General features: G+C 39.3%; 1 protein-coding gene across 2 annotated transcripts in view; it reads left to right on the top strand.

The window, feature by feature from the left end:
* The window catches only part of FLT1 (fms related receptor tyrosine kinase 1), a 116,633-nt gene that overhangs the window by 4,364 nt on the left and 88,849 nt on the right, over positions 1-23,420 (top strand). For both annotated transcript variants that reach the window (XM_062567171.1, XM_062567170.1), the window contains exons 2-4: positions 12,734-12,830; positions 13,125-13,345; positions 22,770-22,894. In XM_062567171.1, the coding sequence (XP_062423155.1) occupies positions 12,734-12,830; positions 13,125-13,345; positions 22,770-22,894 (443 nt within the window). The remainder of the gene's footprint in view (positions 1-12,733; positions 12,831-13,124; positions 13,346-22,769; positions 22,895-23,420) is intronic.

A 23,420-nucleotide genomic window follows, 5' to 3' on the forward strand; every position in this document is an offset into this window, starting at 1 on the left:
AACAATAATAAAACAATAACAAACAAGCTGAGCCTATTTTTTTGTCAGATGCTTCAAAGACTTAAACCAGTAGCCCTTCATTCACACTGTGTGGGTGTATAGGACAAAAGGAAATTGTTCAGATTTTCAGGACAGTTGCTGAGTCCTCACACTTTAATGTGGTTTGGAAACTTCAAGCACAATGTTTATTGAGTTGCTACTTTTCATGTCCAGCTGAGATTGGGAAAGGAAGAGACTCAGCAGATGAGGGTTAAGGTTCGATGCTTCAGAAATCTATGTTCAGTGGGGCTGTGGTGGGGCTTTATCAGCAAAATTGTTCCTTTGAATCTGCTCACGTTAGGAGATGAAACTTCCTGTTGCAGCTCCAGAGGGGAATGGAAAGTGAGACTCCGCAGGAGTGTGTGGCAGCTCTGCCATGAGGTGTAGGATGGCCAGCAACCACCATCATGCCTGCTGCTGGAGGCAAATCTCTCCTCCCAGAGTGAGACCTCTGTGCAGCAAGCTGCTCCCTTCACAGACTTGCTTCATCTTTATATCTCACCTTTCCCCCACAACAGTAAGAATGTGGGGAAATTAGAGCATGAATTTTACCTATGGACAGCACCAGGCTCCTTTCTGTTCAACAGCACCAGGCTCCTTTCTGTTCAACCTTCTGATGTATCCTTACTACATATAATATCCTTTAGCTAAGAAATGACCTTCCTCGGTATTCCTAGGAGGAATGACTTGATTTCTTAATCCACCATGTGGGAACTGTTCATCTTAAAATTGGTTTAGTGATTGTCACAAAGGTGCCCGCACAGTTTTCTCCTACCAAGATGTAGAAATTCAATTTCATTCCTCTGCAGTTTGAGGTTAGCACTATATAAATGTGTGATTAAAAGGAAAAGTTAGATATCCTGCAAGAACAGTCCAGTCTGAAAGGTGAAAATATTGGCTTTAGTGCCCAAAGCCAAGTGTGGCACAGCATTGCTCCCATTTAACTGGTACAATGTGTTCATGCTGCAACAAAGCAAAACCATAACTGGACGAGAAATACAAGAGGGATTAAAAAAAGGTTTGAAAATACATGTTTTAGAGGTACTTTTATCTGAAGCTTAAGTGTTGAGCCATTGGGATGTATGGAGAAACTTGAACTGGGAGTGTGGGTGACTGGTTCATTCTTTTCTTCTGTACTGAATCATGTATCTGGGAGGGTTTTTTTGTGGCATGGCGAATGGAATACGTCACTCGAATGATGAAGAAAAGGATTATTTTGCTAATGACAGATCCATATTATTCAAGATCATTATAGATTCTTGTGAAAGTTATCTAATTTGTTCATCTTCTCTCTCAGATTTTTTTGTGTCAATGGAGAAGCAAAAGATTCACATTCATGCTGACATAATTTTACTGTCTCTGCTGATTTTTTCCATCAAATTCCATCATTTTTTGTTACCAAAATCAATCTGTCCATATCAACAATATTGAGTTACCCTGGCAAGCACCTCTATAACAGAGGTACAATCCAGCATTATGATAATGATGCTGATTTGCATTTGCATGATTCCAGTATCTTTCTACATCTTTAATTATTCATTGATACCTGGTACTAAGTATTCTTAAATATGATTCCTTTTAAATCATTTTCCCTCTTTTGGAGCTCGTGTACCATATTGACATATTCGCAACCATTAATTTCATTTGAAATGAGTTGTTCTTGCCTGTTAGAACAAGGAAGGGTGAGGAAGTGGTTAGAAGGAAGCTGTTTCTAAGAGTTTAGTGGGTGGAAGATGCTGCGCTAATGTGGTGACATGCTTTCTACAACATCCATGGAAGTGGGGGTGGAGCAGACAGGGCACTGGGCCCTTGTAGAGGCCCAGGACGCGTGAGCAGATGTCTCCACTCTTCAAGGTTCCCTTGGGAAGCCTGTGCTCTGGGAACAGGACCCCCTGCTTGGTGCGTGGGGGAGCTGGGAAGGATGAGTGTAAGGGCGCTTCATGAGAGGAATTTCACAATTTCACATAGTTCACTTAAGCGTCCTTCCTGTGGGATTCTTTTCTTCCATGGAATGTAGGAATTAATTCCTTTTGTTCTCATTGTCATTTCTCCGTGGAAGACCTCTCATCAGGATCACTCTGGGCTAACGGTAACAGAAACATGGGAGCTGCCATCCTGGATCACACAAGGGCTCTATTTAGCTCAGTGTCATGTCCCCAGCAGTGTCCAACATTTGATCTCCTGGGGAGGTTCAAGAAACCCTGCAGGAAGCAGTTATCTGATAAAATTCTCCAGAGAAGAAATAGAATGTAAAACCTACTACTAGTCATTAAGAAATTGTGGGTTTGAGGGTTAAGGAAACTAAAATTAGTGCCTGCTAAAATTTAGACTTTCTTGATGTTTATGTCAAATGGATATGAAGTAATGCAATGTAGTCCCACTATATTACATATTATATAGAATTTTCTTCTTTTAAAAGTTTGGGATGAAGATCTACCTTTCTCTGTTTCATGCAGTGCTGTAGTTAACATTAGTCCTCATCTGTTTATCAGTATAAGTACTAATGAGTTTGCCAATATAAATTGAGCGTAGTCATACTTATTAGAAGCTTTCTGCATATGAAAGCTACCTACCATAGACTTTGTACTTCAGCTGTCATTTAAATGTAAAGTGAGATTAGTCTCTTGGGCCATTAATCAGACTGTATTTTTTGCATGTCATAAAACCAAACACAATCTGACCTTCTGAAACAGGCCCCAATTAGTGCTGTCCTCACCTCAGCTGATTTAATGTTGTAGACCGCTGCTGGTTCACACAGGCAGCAAACCAAAAAGAGTTAGTGGCCTGTTTCAGGCAAGTGCTTAAGGTCAGCCCGACCTACCAGCTTGAGGCAAAGGAGAAGATGTTGCAAAGAAGAAGGTAGGAGCCTGCATCACCAGGCTGCCCTTCGAGAGCACTCCTGAACGCGGGGCCCAGAGCAGCGAGCAGTCCCCAGCTAGTGACAGACCTCAGCCAGACACTTTCTTGTCTTAGTTTTCTTTATTAGTGAAATTTAAATCATGGGAAAAGATAGGCTTACAGGAAACAAGGGGCATCCTCTATATGAACTCATTTCTGCTCAGCTCTCTATTTTAAAATGTTATACCGTGTTAGGTATTTTCTCTTGTTTGGAACCTAGGGTTATTGTTTATAGCTCTCTTTCATAAGTTAAAGGAAGGTGGATGAAAGTAGATTCCCAGCTTTTTCCTTTTTTTCTTGGAATGTTTCAGGACAGTTCAGCTGTAATGATGGAGCATTGGAGATAATAGTTAGCAGCATTGAGCAACAGGAAAATCCTGCAACTTTACATTAGATTTTCTTTCTTTCTTTCTTTCTTTTTTCAGTTTTGTTTTGTTTCTGTGTGCACAGCTTAATGAAGGGTACAGCCCCAAATAGATTTGGTAGACCTGTGCTGTTGGGTAAGCTAGCAAGTTCCAGCTGGCAGGTTGCTGGCAGTTAGGCAGTTCATCTGCTTAGACACCTGTAGGAAATAATCTTCCAGTTCAATCCCACTACATTGCTTAATTTGTCCTGCAAGGGAATCTATAAAAAATCTTAAATATTAAGTTGATGAAGAAATTGAATTTGCTCAAGAAAATTTCTCTTTTGTCTATATAGGATTTTTAAATGATTTTTATGCCTAGTTTTAATGTACTTGCTTTGTCTTTATACCATATTAACACATTACTACTGTCTAGCTAATGGAGTAAACTCTCCTCAAAATAATAATACTGATGTAATGATTATCTGTCATCTGTCATTCAAACAGAGGTGCAATAAGTGATGATACATGTCAGTGACTGATAAAATCTGTTTTCTCAATGAGTGTAACATGGATAGTGCTACTTATGATAAGGTAATCAACACAGTCTTACTTTTACACAGAGGGATAAAACTGTACTCCTGGGAGAATTTCAGTGGCTGGTCACGCAGGATCACTTTTCGGCAGGCACATGATGGAGTGATGACTGCTTCTTGTGTTGCAATGGATGGGGCAGGGTCTGCTGTCCCCAAGGCCCTCATACAGGGACTCTCTGGAGGGGTCAAGATGGGCACATTGTACTGGATGGGACAAGTGAGCAGCGATCATCTATGTTGAATGTAGCCTTTGAAAGTACCTCTGAAGCCTGGCTGTTCTGTTATTGATCCTTGCTGAGAACAGTTTCAGCAGAATGACCTGTTTTTCAAGCTGTTCATTTATTTCTGTTAAGAGCGAAGACCAGACTAAGGTTGACACAACAGTGATATTTCTCTTGTTTTTCTCAATGTGCACTGTATATGTGTGGATTTTTTCCCCCTTGTTCTGGTTTATCAAAGTGATGGTCAGATGAGAGTTCATGATGGAGAAGTTAGACTGTACATAGAGATTCTCATTTTCAATGCCGTATACTCTGGGGGAGGGGGGAAGGTTGTGTCTGGCTGATTTTACTTCTTTTCTGTAATTCCTTCCTTCTTACATAACTAATGAAATGAGCATCTTTGCCACTGTGGACAGTGGCATTCTTAAAATTGGATGGATAGAAAAAAACCTCAGATTCTTGTTTTCTTTTTTTCCCCCCTCAGGCATCATGAAGGTTTAATTTTGAAATCTATTTTTATTTGGAATTATGTAAAGTACCTATCCCCATGCCCCCAAATCACTTGGTGACTTTCAGATGGGCAGACTACAAAGTCTGGATGAGCAGGTGAAGCAAGGTCCTTCAAGTAGGTATGACCCAAGCACAGAATGCAGAACTGCATGGCCTTGGTGTCTTTGTGGTTTTCTCAGCTGCCAGGCTGTGACAGGAAATAGTGATACTTTCATTTGATGGTAACTGAGGCCAGATTTATTTCAAATAATTGACTGTGATTTCAGCTTGTTAAATTTCTAGACATCAACAAGAAAAACTTGGTGCTCTTGAACAAAATGGCTTTACCATAAGCTTCTGTAAGCACAGCTTTACTTGGCTAGGGCAAAAATTAGTAAAATATTTGGCAGTTGAGTGGCAAATATTGCAGAAATGCATACTCATTTATATTTGCAGCTATTGGCCACATTGTAGTGTGTGCTGCTCAGATGTGCTAGTGAACGGCTATCAGAATTCTTCTATTTTTAGCTAGCTAGTGTTATGTTTTGCCTCTATAGCATCTAATCTTGTGTCTATGTATATACACGAAGTAGATGCATACGCATAGTAAATAAAACCCTTATCACTTACTCTGAAGTCCAGAGCTGAAAGGGGAAGCTCAAATAACAGACATATACATCTTCCTGGGCCTGTGCAGACCTTCCTTGGGCAGTAACTTTTGCCCTGCTGACTGCTTTTCAATTCTGAGGCACAGAGTCAGGGTTAAGGCACTTTAGTCTGTGCAGGATTCTTCTAATCTACAATGATAAACCTTATGCTTTTCAGACACTATTAGGATGCAGAACCATAGAATGGTAAAGTTGAGAGGGACACCTGGAGATCATCTAGTCCAACTCTCAGCATAGCCCATGCGGGGATTGAATCTGTGACCTTGGCATTAGCAGCATCATGCTCTAAACAACTGAGCTAAATCTGCCCCATACATCAGTTCTGCTTCCTCATCCATTAACTCACCTGTTTTCTTGGCTGACTGTTACATCCTAGGGGACTTTAATTTCTTAAATTGCAGCTGAGATGAATCAGTTAAACATTTGATACAGAAATCATTGGATGAGCTTTATGGCATGAGTTATGCAGAACAGCAGACTAGATAATCAGCATGTCCCTTCTAGACTTGAAAAGGACAAACCTGTGAATGGCAATTTTTGTGTGGTAATGTATATTTTGTAAGCAAATACTTTCTAAGAATTTCCCTGGTCTTGCAAGCAAATGAGATCACATTTCAGTCACCACAGAGGCTTATACAAGTAATAACGCCATTAAGGAGGGAGATATTTGAACCATTTCCTCTACCCTGAGCATGTTGGCTGTTCGTTGGCTCTGTATCAGCACCCACAGTGCCTATCTTTGCACCAGAGCAAACAGGAAATAAGGACAAAGCTACCTTACAGTCCAAGGACCTATGTCTGTTAACCCTTGCAATAACCTATAGGCCTTTATTGCCCTGCAAAGTTCTGTTTGGACCAAAATAACAGTTAATTTTGTTGCTTTAGACCATGAGCTTATTCAGCTGGAAGATTTTGTGTGTTAGCCTGGGACATGGGTGTGCTCCCTTGTTCCTGCACAGATATGTTGTCTTAGCTTCTTTTCTGCGAACTTCAGATACTGGGATCTACTTCACAGAAGCGCTGTGAAATTAAATGTGCTAAGGACTATGAGGTTTCCTTTAGTCTGGGGGCCCATATGGCATCTGAAAGATCTGGTAGTAGGATTTGGAGCCCTTTATCAAGTCAGGATGGCTCATGGTTTGGCCCTGAATGTCTTTCTTGGGGGCTGTTTCTAAGGACAGGCAATGGAGACAGAGCTTGTGGCAGCTAGCCTTTGGGTGCAGGGACATGACCACACCGCTTGCTTTGCATTCATCTGAGCACCAGAAACTCAGGTGACAAACAGGAGATGGCCTTTACTGCTGCCATGGAAAGGGAAGAGAAGCTTCTCCTCTTAGCCGCTCTTCCTAGTCCACCAGCAGGCAGAAAGCTTTGTTATCCAAAGTTGTCACATCTCCCCCTATCCTCTAGTGCTGTGGCAGGAACAGGTCAACCTTTCACCCTTCGGTCAGGAAAAATCAGAATTTTCTAGTTGCTACTTAGAAATTTTGAGCCAACTACCTAAAAGCTTTTCTTCTCTTATAGATGCAGGTATTGACACTGGCTGGCAATTTCAGCATTGATTAAACTCAAGACAGCCCACTGGTCAATTTTTCTCCCTGTGATTAGACGTAAATCAAAGCTTTAGTGATTCTTCAGAACTCCCCTCAAGTTCCTTTCTAGGAGAAAGAATAATTTAGCATAATGAAGAAATGGGAGTCATGAATAAGTACTGTAACTGTTTTTAGACAAAAATAAATTGTATTTTTCCACAGAGAGACTTGAAGTTTCTTTAGAAAATATGATGATATAACAGATTGCCAGGAAGAACTTTGATATAAAAAGTAACTGCTGATATCCCAGATTTCCTAACAAAATGGAGTAAAGCAATATGCACTGTACTAGATTAACTGGTGGTGATGTTTGAGTTAAGGTGCTACAGATCACAGTCAGCTCATTGCTGTCTCTGAAGACACACTGAAGTTCAACCCGCTGAATGACTACCAAACATTTTGGCTAGATTCTGCATTGGCTTATTAGCTGCACTCATGTGGATATTCCTAGTCTTTCCAACGGGAGGACTTGTTAGGAAGTGCTCAACAGCAAGAATAAAGTCCTAGGCCACATTTGAAATGAGTGACCCACATTTTAGGGAGCACAGAGAGGTGAAGAACCTATTAAGAAATCAAACACACTCTTCTCCCAGGTCAGGATTGACCTATACAAAATATATTTTTTTGCTGAACACGTTTAAATCTGGAGGAAGTGATATTTGATGGTAGAAAACACAAAGAGTAGGTTATGTTTAACAAGGCTTAAAGCACGTGCAAATCCGACAGTGACTGAAACAATTACTACGTGACGGATAACTTTATTGCCCACAGATGGCACTTTAAACCCACAAGGTCAGATTCTTTGTATACACTGAAGTTGCAAAGATAAACTGATCGTTCTCCTTAACCTCTCATTGTGCAGGTGAAAAAGATTAGTCAACATGTTCAGGATAACTGGAGTGGTTGAAAGATAGTCACTCAGTCTTAAACTATGGAAAAGGAGATGTTAAAAATAAAAGGCCACTAAACCTGTTAATTTCAAGGAAATCTGTGAACATAATTACTGGGTTTTTTTTTAAGACACAGAGCTAGCTTGTGGATTGACTTTCTTTAATCAAAGGTAACAGAGATACAAAGTGGATACAAGGGAATGTAAAGAAATAGAAGCTGTAAAGAGCAGAATGGAGATAATAATCCAGAATATGGTCCCAGTTATGAATTGAACAGATCTATCATTTTTGATGAAATCTAGATTTAGCTAAAATCAGTGGAAAACTGATCACATGTATATGGTTATTCAGATGCCAGTAGAACTAGGAGTGCACACAGGCCCTGTAAATCTCGTATCATATTGGTAAAAATAATCCATGTTAACTGATTTTGTTTATTTATTTATTTAGCTACATGTAGTCCATCTTTAGCTTAACAGGTAATTCAAAATTCTCTCAGAATATATCACTCAAGAAAAACATTGCCCTTTTAGAAAGGTAGAAAATATTTGAAGAAAGTTTATTCTTTTGTTCCTTTGAAAACGACAGAGGTATTTACTACATTAAATATTTCATGGATTCTATCCTCTGCTTCGTTAAAAAAGAGTTTCTCTCTCCCTCATTTTAGGCAGACTGGCTAACCTAAATTGATGCTTGCTCATTAATTAAGTAACCTTATTGAGTGACTTTTAGATGTATCTAATAAGCTTTCCAAAACAAATAGAATATGCAGAAAAAAATCACCCCTTTCCCTATGGGAGGAGATTCTTCAGTTATCAGGATTAATTAGTTCTCTTGTTGTCACATGAAAAGAAGTCTGCACTCCCCAATGTAGGTCAGTGTGAGGGTAGGTTGCTGATGGTCGCTTAGTGACAGGCATAATGATAAGTGAATGTGTCCTGTTGAGCCATGACCCTGCAGAAAAGACAGCGTCAAGTAAAATGCCCAGAGGAGGTACACAGAAGGCATAACCCTCTTCTAAATATTGACAGTAGGAATTTCCCTGCTATTCTCCTTCTTTTTCTTTTCTGGTAAACATGTCAAACTTCATTGCATTTGTACCCTGCATCAGTTTTGTAGCATTTAGAAACTTAAGAAAGCTGATGACCCATGAATAGATAAGATGACAAATAAAGCTATTTTTCTTCACACTTAGCATTTCACTGGTAAAAGCATTGTCCTGAATCCTTGCAAATACAACAATATTGGCCAGAAATACAATTTTTTTACTTCATGTTTTGTAGGTGGAAAACTAAATCGATGACTCTACAGCAAACCTGCTATGTCCTGCCAAATGCACTGATGGTGGTTGATATGATTGACTATTTGGGGTTAAATGCCTAAAACGTACTTGAAATCAATGGTGAAGGTCTGGCTTACGTCAGTGGGAGCACAGTTGGATCAGCACTGAGCACTGCTTAAGATCCCACCCACAATATTTACAAATACAGCTGTGTCTTTTAGATACATGTAATATACATAAATAGGCAAAAGCCTGAATATGTTCCCAGACATCTGAGCTTCTTTTTTGTCCACAGGATGGAGTGAGAAGGTCTTTTGTTTTTTTTTTCATTTGATTTTAGTGACACCAAGGCAGTTCTTTTGACATGCACGTTTCCAGACTATCTTATTTTGTACCCTTAATTTACGATAGGCCTTGAGACTTTCACATGGACATCTCCGATTACACAATCTTAGAATTACCAAGAGAAAATTTTACTGTATTTATAATGCTTTCTTGCCCTTAACATTTGGCAGACTTTGAAAACTACAGCAAACCTCATTCCCAGGGTGGTGCTCAGTCTCGGCCTGGGTCAGGCTTGAGTGCATGCTGCACTGCTGGGAGCTGCCTTCTGCCTCCTCGCCTTTGATCACGAGCTCACGGCCATGGACCCCAGAGAGCGTGCAGTGGCATTTTGGGGGCTGCGTCAGGATGTGTCACTGCAGATCTGCTGCCCCCCGTTGCTGTCCGCTCTGGGGAGCTGCTCTGCCGCTCTCCCCAGGCAACTCATCTGTGATTGCATCACCTCCACCAGACTCGTTCTTTGACCAACCTGCCTGGCTGGCTGTAGCCACTGGGCTTTGATCCTCACTGGCTCCTCTCACAGGCCCTACTGATAGTTTTTTCCTACATATTAAACAGTCAAGAAATACCGTTGTGAGCTTTCAAGTTTCCTAGAGCCTGAAGAGAGGAGGAGTTCAGGGGAGCTTGCAGACACCGTCCCCACCTTCTGTAAGAAACAAGTTTGTTAAAGCTGAGTAGAAACATTGTCTTGGGAGAACACCTGAACCTCCAATTCTAGGATGATAAGAGATGCGAATGACATGCAGGAACATGGTACTTTTATGAAACTGCAGATTGTTCAACCTGAAGCCCTCTCAACCAAAGTGTCTGGATTTCTCTTCATGGTAGCAGAGCTGAACTCTTGTAACAGCTTATATCAAATTCTCATTATTTAGCTTTAGGAATATTATTTCACAACTGAAAATCAATATACTCATAGACCGTAAGCATCCATGGGAGACTATCCCATAATAGCACAGTGCACCACTTGGAAACCTCAGCATTTCAGGATTTAGATTCTTAGTTGGTAGGTGAGAAAAATGTGTAATCACAAGATTCCACATAACAAACTATTTCTTCAAAGATTTGCTATTTTTTCCCCCTCTTAACAGATGGTAGAATTATGTTTGTTTCCAGTTAGCAGTGTGACTGTCTAGACGAATCACATGGGAAATTTGTGTATTTGTGTTGTATTACCATTCAAATTTCTGAAAATATTTGTAGCATAGTTTAGAGCACTTCTTTATTCAGAAAACTTGTCATGCACTTGCTTAAAACCTATTCAAGTGAGCTATATTTTTAGTATATGTTTAAGTGGATCCTTTAAATGTTCTTTTAAACAGGAATGAATGTATGCATATGCAGGAATGCCTCTAGATCTGTAGCTTTAATGAGAAATATACAGAGATAAGCAGAAAAATGAAACTACTTCAGATGTTAAAAGTTATTTAGTTAAAATCAACCCCTACACTGTATGTCGCTATATTGTTAAGGGAAAGAAATGGAAGCCAAGAAGCATCAGCAAGCAGTTTAGGAGACATAATTAGATATTTACTTCTCTCCATTGATTGTGCCAGGTACTCCCAGAGGGTGATATAGGCAACTTGGCTGCTTGGCTCCACCTATGTTTTAGGGAATCCTTAGGAAATACTTAATGGAAAATGGAGCACAGAGGACTCTTTATTAAAAAAAAAAAAAAAAATCTGAGGACAGTATCTTCTTACTCCTTACCTTTTGCATAAGATCTTTGTACTTTAGTGTGTTTCTCCAAAAGTGCTTGACTTCTAGGCCTTTCTCAGATTGAAGGAGTTCAAGTCCACATCTCAGAACAAACTTTCAATATCCAGCCTCTAATCTGAAGTTATGTACACTGCTGAGTGAAAGCTTCTGAATTTAGAGCAGCTAATTGGCTCAGGAGAGTTTATACTGTCAAAATTTAGTTACCTATCTTAGCCAGAGCTGGTCTTCAAAAGTTCCTTCTATAGTCAATGAAAGAGATTGGCATTTCCAGTGGGTTATTCACAGCATCCAAATAAGGCTCACTTATTTGTACTGTGTTTGATGCATATAGCTGTTTGTATTCAGCTGTGGTAGGGAGCTCTTAGAATGGCCTAAAATAGATGAACTGAAATTATACTTGACTGTGTTCGAGTGGAAAATACACAGTACAGTTTTTTATATGATGCTGCTTCTGTCATACGTTGACAATGAAATACTTTCTCTTGGAGTAAAGTGGTCTGGGGTACTCTCACCTCTTCTCTTCTACCACTGAAATCTTCACAGACTGCACTCACATCTAGATTTAGACTTAAACTGGTTTTCAACTTGAACTGCTTCAAAATATTTGCTTGTTATGTTCCTAGCTTTTGGAATACTTTGCTGTCAGTGTGAGGGCAATAGGATCAAGGATTGTTTCTTCTGTAAGGCATGTGTTTCTGTCTGCTTGACATGAGAACTTTTGTGTCTGTAGTCTATTACTGGGTAGAGATAAAATGTTATGCCTTTCCAGCACTTGCTGGCTCAATGCAAGGGAAGGGAATGTCCTGAGATCCTCTTGCCTTCTGTTTGTAAGGGTCCTAAAAATTACCTTTACATAGCCTTTGAAAAGTGTGCCTCGGTGTTTATATGTGTCCTAAGCCACCTCTTGCTGTACTAAGCCTCTGGGCACCCAGGGTTTCATCCACCATACCAGAATGCTCTGGCTGTGATAAGGGCCATGTTTGCAGGCTTGCTTGCTCAGGTCTGCTCTGGAGTTCTCTTTGTTCCCCTCATTTATCTTAGAGCTGCCAGTAGCCTTTTGACACTGCCTTATCATGAGGAAGCTTTCACCTAATGAGGGATTGTAGGTTGTAGCTCTGTAACCTTCAGTCAAGAAGGGTAGATCTGCAAATCCCTGTTCACTCTTTCCAAAGCAGTTCCAACTTTGCAGAGCATTGTTTGAGTGAGAGTTTAGTATCTCAGAGGTGAAAACAAGGATCTTGCCATGGGAGGAGCCAACTTCTGTTCTTCCCCTTCAAGGGGTTGTCATGGTGGTGTTTCCTAACGAAATGCAGCCAGCAGTGTTGGAGGCTGTGATGGGTCAGGAGAACCACACTCACATGGTTAGAGGTGTATTCGTGAAGTCCAGAGCTTATTTCATGGTACAGTCGGTGGAACAATTTGAGAGCAAAGTCACTGACCAAAACGTGCATGGTTTTCGTTTCTCCTTTCTTTCCTGATTCTCATATAAGGGGATGCAAGTCCTGAGTCAGGAGAGCCCAATTTTGCTCATAGAAAGAGTATGTGTGCTTCTTTTCTTTGCTGTCCTCTTCCAGTGTAACATTATGAATGTGAGTGGATTAAATGCTGGGAGCTAATTTACAATTATTAATGATTTTCTTCCTTGCTTTTCTAGGATCTAGTTTGGGATCAAAATTAAAAGTTCCTGAACTGAGTATAAATGGCACACAGCACGTCATTCAAGCAGGCCAGACTTTAAACCTCACATGCAGGTAACCAGCTGAGTTGGCTTCTGATAGTTTGGCTGGGACTTTATACACCTGACACTTTCATTTTTTTTGTAACTGTAATTAGAAAAAAAAAACTTACATTGTGGGGAAAGGTGGGGAGTGAACTTCAATGGTAATTGTTTAATAGTTCTTTGTTGTTTCTGTTGTTGTTTTTGGAAAACAAGATAAAAGAGAACCCCAGAAATAGCCTGATATAATAAAAAAGAAAGCTTGGGAACTGAGCTATATAATTGCAGACCAACATAATTGTTTCTGCTTCCTTATCTGTATTTGCAGGGGGGAAATGGTTCATTCATGGTCTTTGCCTGAAACTCTAAGTAAGGATAGCAAAAGGCTGAAAGTAATTAAATATGCCTGTGGAAGGAATGGGAAGCAGTCTTGTAGTAGTCTGACCTTGAGCAGAACTCAAGCAAGTGACACTGGAAACTATAGCTGCAAATATCCAACAAGTGCTGTGAAAAAGAAGAAGGAATCTTCAGTCTATGTATTTATTAATGGTAAGATTACATTTTTTAATGCTTCTTGCACTTCAGCTATGGTGAAATACAGGATTTTGAATGTTTTCAACCTTGCAAAATTTTCATGAAAATTTACCAATCTGTATATCAATTCTGCTCTCTCACAAATTGCAAGAACAAATGCTAGTGTTTTATCTGTTATAAATAATAATAATAATAAAAAACAAGAAAAGAAAAAGACCAAATCCAAACAGTCCATCTGAGTAACTATATCTTCACGAGGAAGTAGACTGGAAGTGAATCTGTGAAACGGGTATTACAGAAGTCATTTTTTTTGCAGAATCGAATACTGATTGATGAAAACCATGTATCTGGCACAATATCTGCTTTAAACTGTCACTATATGGTTGCAGTTTTCTAGACAGTTGAAGAATGATGATACTTCTTTCCAGATGACAGAGTTTTCTTATCCTGAAGAAATTCAACATTTGCATATTAGTTTCATTCAAAACTGTACTCTGCAGTTCCTGTTACACATATTGTAAAAATCTCGAGTAAGTGGAATCAAGCTAAGCACAGCCTTGTGTGCAAGCAAGGTTGTGCAATATGTGGGAAATGCTGGAATTAGGTCAGTTAAACTATAATAGAGGTTGTCTGCTGATCCTGTTTTCTTCCAAGATATTAATCAGACACTTCTCAGAACAATTTAAATCAACTGAAATAATAATAAAAGAAGAAATTATAAACCCGCTAGGTTTTGCATTTAACTTTGTATCTTAATCTTTCTTGATTTTACAGTAAAAAGTTAGTAGATTACTGTAAGGTATCATGATTCACAGATTTTGGAAGTCTGGATTACGAAGAGTATGCAACTGGAATTTTTCCAAATTGTGTGTCTGCTGCTTCTAATGAGTTCACGTTAGAGTGAATTAGCCTTTGTTTTCATTTGGTGACATGAAATGCGGGACTGGTGCTGTGAAAAAGCAGAACAAAGTGGACATCTCACTATAGTGATAGGAAAATAAGATACTGCTCTCTGTTAGTGTGTGTCGCCTTACTGAGAATTATTGAAGAATTCATGCTGTTCATCCTGCTTTTTTGCATTGGAAACATAGCGCAGAATATTTTTTCTCACCCAGCTATTTACCTATGTGACCCTTGCTGTTCTAATTCCCCGGATATCTAACTACAGATACACGCATGAAAGCATAATGAAAGTAGGTTATTCATTTAGTGACCAATATTTCCCACTGCCTAGCAAAACTTATACATTTCTAGTATGATTTTTTTTCACATTTCCCATTGTGGGACCACTTCCTCGAGCCTCCTACCTTGGACCCCGTCTCTGACGAAAATCTACCCACAGTCCTCTCCATTTACAACATCAGAAGAGCAAGGATGACTGTGACCCTGCCTGAGAATCTCTGTGCTAAAATGGCTTTATAATATATGGGATTCCTTCATGTTCTCTCGGTCTCTTTCTGTCTTGAGATGTTAATTTTCATGGATCCTAACAAACAGAAGACACAATCTTTCTAACCCTTCACTGCTTCCTGAGTTGTGTACAGTTTCCTTGCATATGAAAGACAACCTAAATCAGAACTATGAGTCAGGATTATCTGCCTAATGGATTTGCATAATGGAAGAGAAACTTGTCATGGGAGAACCAGTATGTCTTTGCTCACCCCCCCCCACCCTTTCCCCCAAAAAACAAATCCGGTAGAGCAGAGTGTCTAAGTGTCCTAGTTATGTTGATTTTCAAGGACCTTCAGACATTAAATGTTGGTATCACTTTTGAATATAGAAATTAGATCAAGCTTTGCTCCCTTCTTACTTGCAAAATAAATAAATAAATAAAATGTTTAAGGAACAGTCTTGTATCATATTCAGGCATCTTTGTCATCTTAATTTTCTGAATTTGACAATTCTTTTGATTGAAAGTCAATTTTGTAACACTTAACAGTAGGTCATGTCCTAGTAAGCACATATATGAGTTTGACAGCCTGACAACCTGCTGGTAATGAGGGAGACTGCAAGGTAACTGCTCATGCAATGCCTGTTGAAAGTGTCAGTCCATTTATCCTAAATTTTGAGAAGATGTATTGATCTTACAAAAATTTGCAATTTTGCAAAGAAATGATGAGTAAATTGAAAAGAAACAAAATTCTGAGCACAAAAAAGGGGCGCTTATCACCTCTTTTGATCAGTATAGCATTGGCACTTGTAAACTCAAAAAGAAAAACACTTGACTCTCTTAATATAAATCATTGTTAACATGTTAAACCAAATGTTAACATTTCAACTGAAAACATGCATGAAGTTCAAATATCTGGCTTAAGTTGGGGGATGAGATAGGGATAAAAGAAGCTTCTTTTAAGATCATCTTTCTTGATTTTAATTTTATTTTAAATGGATTTCTGTGTGCTTGGGAAATAAACATTTGTAAAATTTAGGTCACTCCTAGTTTTTTGTTGTTTCCTGTGGCAGGACGTTGTGTCAGTCAATTTCCCATATTAGCTCCATGTGGATCACCAAGGTGCCTGTTTCCCATGTCTTAACATGCAGCAGATGAGAACAAATAATTGCTATTTACAAACAGAATTCAAATTGGGAAAGTTGATATTGTTTGTACAGGAAGTCATCATTTATTGTTTTAAAAATGTTATTAATTTCTGTAATTGGAGTGTCACTGAATATGAAGTGGATAAAAACAATAAACCCATTAAGTTATTTGATTCAGTAATAAGAATATCTTATGGCAGAAGACAAGCTTTTCTGAACAAAAATAAGATGTAAGACAATGAGAGGGAGACTGCACATCCCATGTGCCCAGTGTTACTTAAGGCATTTTTGAAGTCCTGTGATTGAGTGATCAAGAACAGGCAGGCTGATGACATCTCTTTCAGGAGCTAGTCAAGACACCACCCGGCTTTCAGCTGGAGAGGTCACTACTGAGTTGCACAGGGGAGCGAGTGCACTGCGTGTGCAGCAGGAACGCTTGGCCACACACAGCTCAGGAATTGAGGCATCAAGCGAGGGAAATGAATTCTCTCAAGAGCCTTGGACTTTGCTCTAAGAAAACTGATGTCCTGACTTCCACCATGAGCCATGGGAAAAATCTGAAATACAGCAAAGCTTCTTTGCCAATTCCTTCACAGTCTCCGATAGAAAACTGCTCTGATCTTTGGCGTGTTACACAATTGCAGCCTGGTAGTTAAATGGAAAGATTTGTAATGAATACTCACTGCATACATTGGAGTATGATGTGGGGAATTTTCTGCTTGAAAAGAGATCATTACAGAACAAAGACATTTAAGAAAGGCCAAATTATCAGTAGGCTATTTTGAAGCCTACACAGATTTCCCCAGGGACAGTGCTGTAGGCTTGTCTTTCTATCTGCCTTTGTTCTGGTAGCTCCAAGACACTCTTTTCCACTTGCTGGAGCTCGTTTATTTTCTTTCTTCCTCAAAAATGTGCAGTTCTCTTCATTCTTTATTGTCATTGACTCTTTTTTCTTAGTCTCTTATCACCTGTTCCCATGGTAGAATAGAGAGAAGCCAATAAATCCAATTACATTTATATATTAAGGTTATATCTTTGCAGGAATTTAAATGAACTTTGATTCAAGTTCACATGTTGCTGCTTCTTGTATATAAAGATAACATTAGGCTATACAAGACTGTATTTTAATTCTATCACAATAAAGAATTTTTCTCCATGTGAAATTGTATCTAGCTCTAGGGTATTAGCTCATTCCTCAGTCCACTTTGTCCCTTTTCCTGTCTCTCCTTGCACTCCCCATGTGCATATGTGCTGACCATCTGATTACTCTACCTTGCAAAGTGAGACACTAGCTGGCACTCCAGTCAAGAACCATTCAAAGTCTTCTGTCTTAAAATCAGATCTCTAGGCTAAGCCAGTTATCTATACTCTTTCAAGGCTTACCAGAGAGAAAAAGGTACCTTCAGGTACATATGTCTCATCACTGACTTTAGAGAACAAGCTCAGGTTAGGTGTCTTGCTTTGGAGATGATTGAAGTCAGTGGAGACAAATCAGAGAGGGGTTACTAAAGAAGATTTTTGTCATAGTACAGGTCTTGAGAACCATACTTGTAGTTCAGTTGTCCCTGCAGTCTCAGATATGTCCACTAATTGTGGGTATTTGTCCTGAGATTTGTCTCAAGTTGAGCAGTCCAAAATGAAGGGCTTTAGTATTAGCAAATGCTTCAGAATATAAGCCTTTGACATGACAAAACACTTGGGTTTTTGAGTGTGTTTTCAAACACCAGAATTGCCTCTGCAAGGGCTGAGCATGTGGCTTCTCCTTGGGAGGTCCAGTTGTTGACAGATAGCTGGATCCGGCCCCAGAACTGACATGGATTTAACATTTAACTTGAATAGATTGACTCTCATATAACCCTAAAGGTACTCTGTCACAGAACAGAGTAGGGCATCAAAAGAGCTCCCTGAGAGGCTTTGTCTTTAAGATCAGAAGCTTCAAAGTCAAAATAATTCAGCAGATGAAAAAAGTAGCAAGACAAAACACCCCGAGGTCTAGCAGAAAAGGAGATTTTCTTATTGTTCTTTTTATCTTCTTCTTTTTATTCAGAAATAACTTACTAATGGAAGAACCTGCTGAGGCCTAAAGAACTCTCCTTTTCTCATGCTTTTCATTTTGTCTTTGCTTTTGGCACAATACTAACATATGAGTAGTACGTTTTTGGCTAATGCCGTCAGAGTCAATAATATGATAGCACTTCTGTTATGAAAAGGAAACTAATTGAAATTAAACTATGCTACAGCTGTATCAAGTATGTGGACACATTTTTAGTGTCTAACGAAGTTCCTGTTACAGAGCAGAGCCCTCTAGCATTCGCTGACATAAATCACCTGTAATTGCTGTAGTCGTGAGTAATGCCACTGAGCGTACCCAGGCTGCGCGCTGCGGCGTGCCGTGCAGCGGGGCCGTGGGGAAGCCTCCGACGCCGTGCACTAACCTCGCTGAGGTCCTGCTTTCTCCCTGAGGCTGCTCACTACCACTGAAAGAGAAGTACGTTTCCAAGACGAATCAACAAGAGGAGGGTCATAGCTGGAAAAGTGTTTCTAATGCCCATTAGCCTTTTTAGAAATAACTTGCTCAACATAGTAATTGTTCTGACGTGAATTTCCTGGCTAACATGGGTAAGAATATTTTTCCTTAAGAACAGTAAGCATGTTTTAAACGTGTTATGGATTTACATAGTTGATGGCATAGTATAACTTCCCTCTAAGAAAAACAAGCACATTCTGCCTAGAAATTACTGTACAGTTATGCTAGCAATGCTTTGTGTTTGAATGGGCTCCAGACATAAAATATTGTCCTCCTTTTTCTTTTTATTTCTCCCAGATTTCTGGGCTTATTAACTTAAATCTTGAATCCTTCTTCACAGTTTAGAAAGCGTTTGGACTAGAAGAGTATTATAGGCTAAGAAGAGAAAAGGTGGAAAAGCCCTTCTTGCGGAATTCATTTTTTATTGTACTTCCAGACATGCAGAAAGGGATTACTTTCCTTGCCAACACAGACATCCACATGTAGCAGGTTGAATAAGCATCTTTTCTAGAGCATGATTCTTATCATCCTAAAACAGATGTCTCAAACAGGTCAGCTGAATCACACACTAGAATTCCCCTTTTCTTTCCAGTAACTACATGAGCAGGTTGGACACCTAACTCAGACAGATATGTCAATTTTGTAGGTGTAGAAGTGAGATAAAATCTATTCTCAGTGAGTAAGGCTCTCCTTGAATTAACTTGAACAACCCTACCGATATAGACAGGATTAGTGCAGTTAAACAGGTTGAATCAGTATAAGGAAAGGAGAATTCGGCAATCGGACCATTACCTTTAGTAAAGTATACAGTGTGTATTATAGTAAAGAATTTGGTCCTGTTTATATACTTGGGGAAAAGGTTTTACGTGAATATGAGGAAACTGTTTAGGCTCTTTTTGCCTGTGAAATCTTGATGATAAGCTGAATGTAAGTACGTATTTTGGAGGACCTTTAGAGGAAAAACTTCTAGAGATTTCAAGGAGGCTTGAAAACTTTCCTGCAAAGACTTTTCTTCTCTGTTTATGTGAGTACTATAGCTGGATTATTAAAAAAAAAATCAATCAAACAGAAAAAGAAAAACTGAACAAAACCAAAAACAGTAGCCAGGAGTGCGCAAATAAAGAATCTCCTCATCTTTTCTGAATCTGGCATTTTGGTGTTGGCTAATTTAGTTGTTTGTGCAAGCCCCATAAATAACCTAGACTGGTTACTGATACCAGACATAATATTGCTTGTGTTAAGTCTCTTATCAAGTTTGTATCTGGCTTCCAACCAGCTTAATAAAAAGCTGCTATTTATGTTCTTCAACAATATAGCAAGTAGCCTTCATGGATTTTGTGATTTCATGAATGCTTTCTGTGATTTCAAGCTGATTGTAAGCGAGAGCTATTGTAAGGAACACAGTCAAACTAGCACATAGTCATTAGCTCCAGGCATAGAAAAAAAAACAATTAAAATGACTTTTAAAGCGACCTTTACCATATGCAAATATTCTGGCTCTCTGTCTTTTATCTTGTACCCTTGCCAGCAGCGCTGAAGTAAAAAACAAACAAAAACTCAAAAAACAAGGTCAATTCACTTAGATTTTTCCATTCCAAATACTGATGGAACTGAATGTGCAGCTCTGACATGGTTTTCAAGACTGATCAAATCAGAACAGTCTGTTGGAAGGCAGCGTCATACTTCACTCTTTTCTTACCATCATCTTTAAAAGGTCTGGATCACCAGGATGTTCCTTTTATGCCTAGACCTTTCCAAACATAAAACTGTGTGGTGAAGAAGTCCCAAAGAGCAGAGAAATTTCATCCCTGCAGCTGACTCAGAAGACTGCCGGTGGGAGGTGAGGCAATCCTAGACATGCTCCCAGCCAGGAAGGCTGGCATTTACCTCCCCCCAGGAAGGAACTGGGGGGAAATGTATCTGTAGCTACTGGCAATAGATAAAGATGTGATGGGAGGAAAAGAGGAAGAAAAAGATGAGGTCTGCTCTTATTTTGGGGGCAGGACTCTGCATCTTTGGCATACCCTGGGGCCCGCATTACAGTGGGCCGGGCTCTGCCCACTCCAAGCTGGGAGAACCTGCACCAGATTCTGGTTTTGAAGCAACAAAAGTATCCCCTTATGGCCATTAAGAAGAAAGAAGAATAAAATCAAAGGGAATCAGGAAAAGCCTCCACACTCATTATGAAAACAAAACTCTGTTAGGAAACATGATGCGTATTCCTTTTAATCAAAAGCAGGAAGACATTTGGAGCACTTGGGGCCATCAATTGCCCTCCGGCCCATGGCGGAAGTCCCCAGTGATGTCAATGGAAATTCTGCACGCGAATCATGGAGGCACTGAGACGGATCGCCTGGCGCCTTGGTTTACTCCTGCGTTGAAGGCATGGAGGAAGGCTGAAGCCTGCTGAGAGGAGTCACGGCGTTTAGTTAACTTTTATGCAGTACTTCATTGGCTTCTCCAGGCAAGAACACACATTTTCAGGGAAGAAAAGAAAAGCAAGCGTGGCATTTTGTGCTCATTTCCTGTCCCTGCCTTCAGATGGGCAGGAATCCTCCGAGGTCTGGGCTGCACAGCCCCCACTGGCTCAGTATTGGCATCAGCCAGTGGTGACACTGTGTCTGCAGACGGCACCGGTAATCTCCAGAGCAGCTCTTCCTCACACTTGTAATGATCTGGAGATTATGATACAGGAAACTACTTTGCAAAGCTTGCTGGTTTGGGGCAGGAGCTCTTAATTTTGTGACAAAGACGAACGAGTCTTTAGGGAATAGTAAATCCATTTGTCTAGGGATGTTAAAGGGCAGGTGACCTCTTCCATGGCTGCAGCCCCTGAAAAACAAAAAAGGTTCTTTTTGCCATGCAACAAACAGGTTCATTCTTGGCCTTTCTTTGAATCATATTGCAAAGGAAATGTTACACTAACAAGTCCTTAGGGTATTTTTTATTACATATGCATCCTCCATTACTCATAAGTTCCTTTTGCGATCTCAGTGGACATTTAACACTTATTATTAAATAAAGCATTAAGATAGTCTTTCATTTCAGAAACTTTGTGTAACAATTTCATCAAATACCAGTATAAATTAAAGATAAATTTGCTCCTCTTCCTACTTAATATCTCAAATGAAAACATTTTTACATATAGGAAGAAAAGAAGATATTAAGGGCAGAATAATTTTATGACACTGGGAAGTGTAGCTCCTACTTTTGAAAGAGAAATGAAGGCATTGTTTTTAAAGAACTACATCAGCCAAAATAGATCAATGTGCAGAAGTATGAGACCAGAACATTTCAGTAAAGTACTACAATCTAAATTTTCATAAAGAGTCAATACTTGTCAGCTTTACTTATATCTTTTCTGAGAAAGATTCCTGTTGTTATTTGTAAGATTTTGACTGATTGAAAACAATAGCATTTACCTGAAAAAATCATTGGAGCTGAAAATAAGCATGGAATTAAAATCTAAATGTTCTGTTTTTTTAAGAGTTAAAAAACCAAACTCTTGGTGAAGTTCGATGGAGCCTGTCTGCACTGTAGGTCAAACTAAACTGTCAAATTTGAACACCTGCAAAGAAGATTTGGAGTCAGCTAGCGGCTTGAGCCCCTCTTTGTTAACTGGTACAAACAATAGCAGCAGCAATGTTCCCTGTTCCCAGCGCGAGCTATTTATGACAATGCCTTTTGTTAAAGGGATTGTTCAAGGGACAGCAAATTATTCTGCCAAGCTTTAGTTATTGAGTTGAACGAAATAAATGTTTTCCTGGCATTTTCATTTACCTTGCCACTTACAAAAGAGACACATAGGTAATGCGGTAGCAGGAAGGAGAGCAGTATTTAACCCTTACTAGTCTGTATTCAGACAGTAGGTATTTGAACATGTGGCTGAATAATTACAGTAGGATACTTCTCCTGGTGAAGTTAAGATGAATTTATACGTTGACTTCCTTTCAGGGAGTAGGAACATGTTCTGTGTTAGGGGTTTCTTGATCAGTGAATTTCAGTTCACATCCCATCTAATTGCATCTCCTGGTGTTAATAAAATAGAAATGCCCTGTAACAAGAAACTGTTTCACTCCCAGCAGTAGAGAACATGCTGTAATGGGAAAAATGTGCTTTAACTCCCCTGTATCTTGGAGATAACAAAAGCACTGCTATTGATAATAAATGAGTGACAAATATATTTTTAAATGCTCCATAACTTGTTTAGATAAAAGTAAATAAAAGTGTAATCTGAGGACTTTCTCCAGCTATCATTATGGACAGAGTGAATCAGTTCCTTCAAGCCTTGGTTACATGGTCCATGGTTACATTTTCAATACACTGTCTTAACATTTCAGATATTAACCTTTTCTTTTTGTCTTTCATCTGCAGATACAGGCAATCCATTTGTAGAGATGCACAGTGACATACCAAAAATAATACACATGACCGTGGGAAGAGAAATGATCATTCCATGCAGAGTCACAGCACCAAACATTGCTGTTACTTTGAAAAAGGTACCTTAATCAAAGTATACTCTGAAAGGGCTATTTTTAAATAGGAATGTGGCATGTTTTTTTAATTATTATTATTTGTTTGTTTGCAACTCTATATTAATGAATTTGAAATATTTCAACGATTGAGCATTTTTTTAATTCAAATACTAGGCGTCAGTGTGATTAGAAGTACGGCAACTGTGGGGGCTTGGTCTCATATCTGAGAAAATAACTTCATTAGGTCGGCACCTTGAATATTTGATACTATTTTAATAAAGTTTGATGAGAAAGCTTTCTTAAGCTCAGGAAGGGACTTTTTTTTCAGGAAAAGAGATATTCTCCCACCTTTTTCCCTGCCCTTCCTTCCTTTCCCTCTTTTCTTGTTCTTTAGAGGTAAGAAAGTGCAGGGTCTGAAGATCTTCTAGGATGGTACAGGGCATTTTTTCAAACTTTTATCCTACCTCAATTGCTCCAGCAACTTTGCTACTTCCTTTTCTGAACGAGTACATTTATCAGACTGGAGTGGCTTCTCCTTGTAGAGAAAACT

The sequence above is a fragment of the Rhea pennata genome, chromosome 1 (assembly GCF_028389875.1).
Source record: "Rhea pennata isolate bPtePen1 chromosome 1, bPtePen1.pri, whole genome shotgun sequence".
NCBI classification, from domain to species: Eukaryota; Metazoa; Chordata; class Aves; order Rheiformes; family Rheidae; genus Rhea; species Rhea pennata.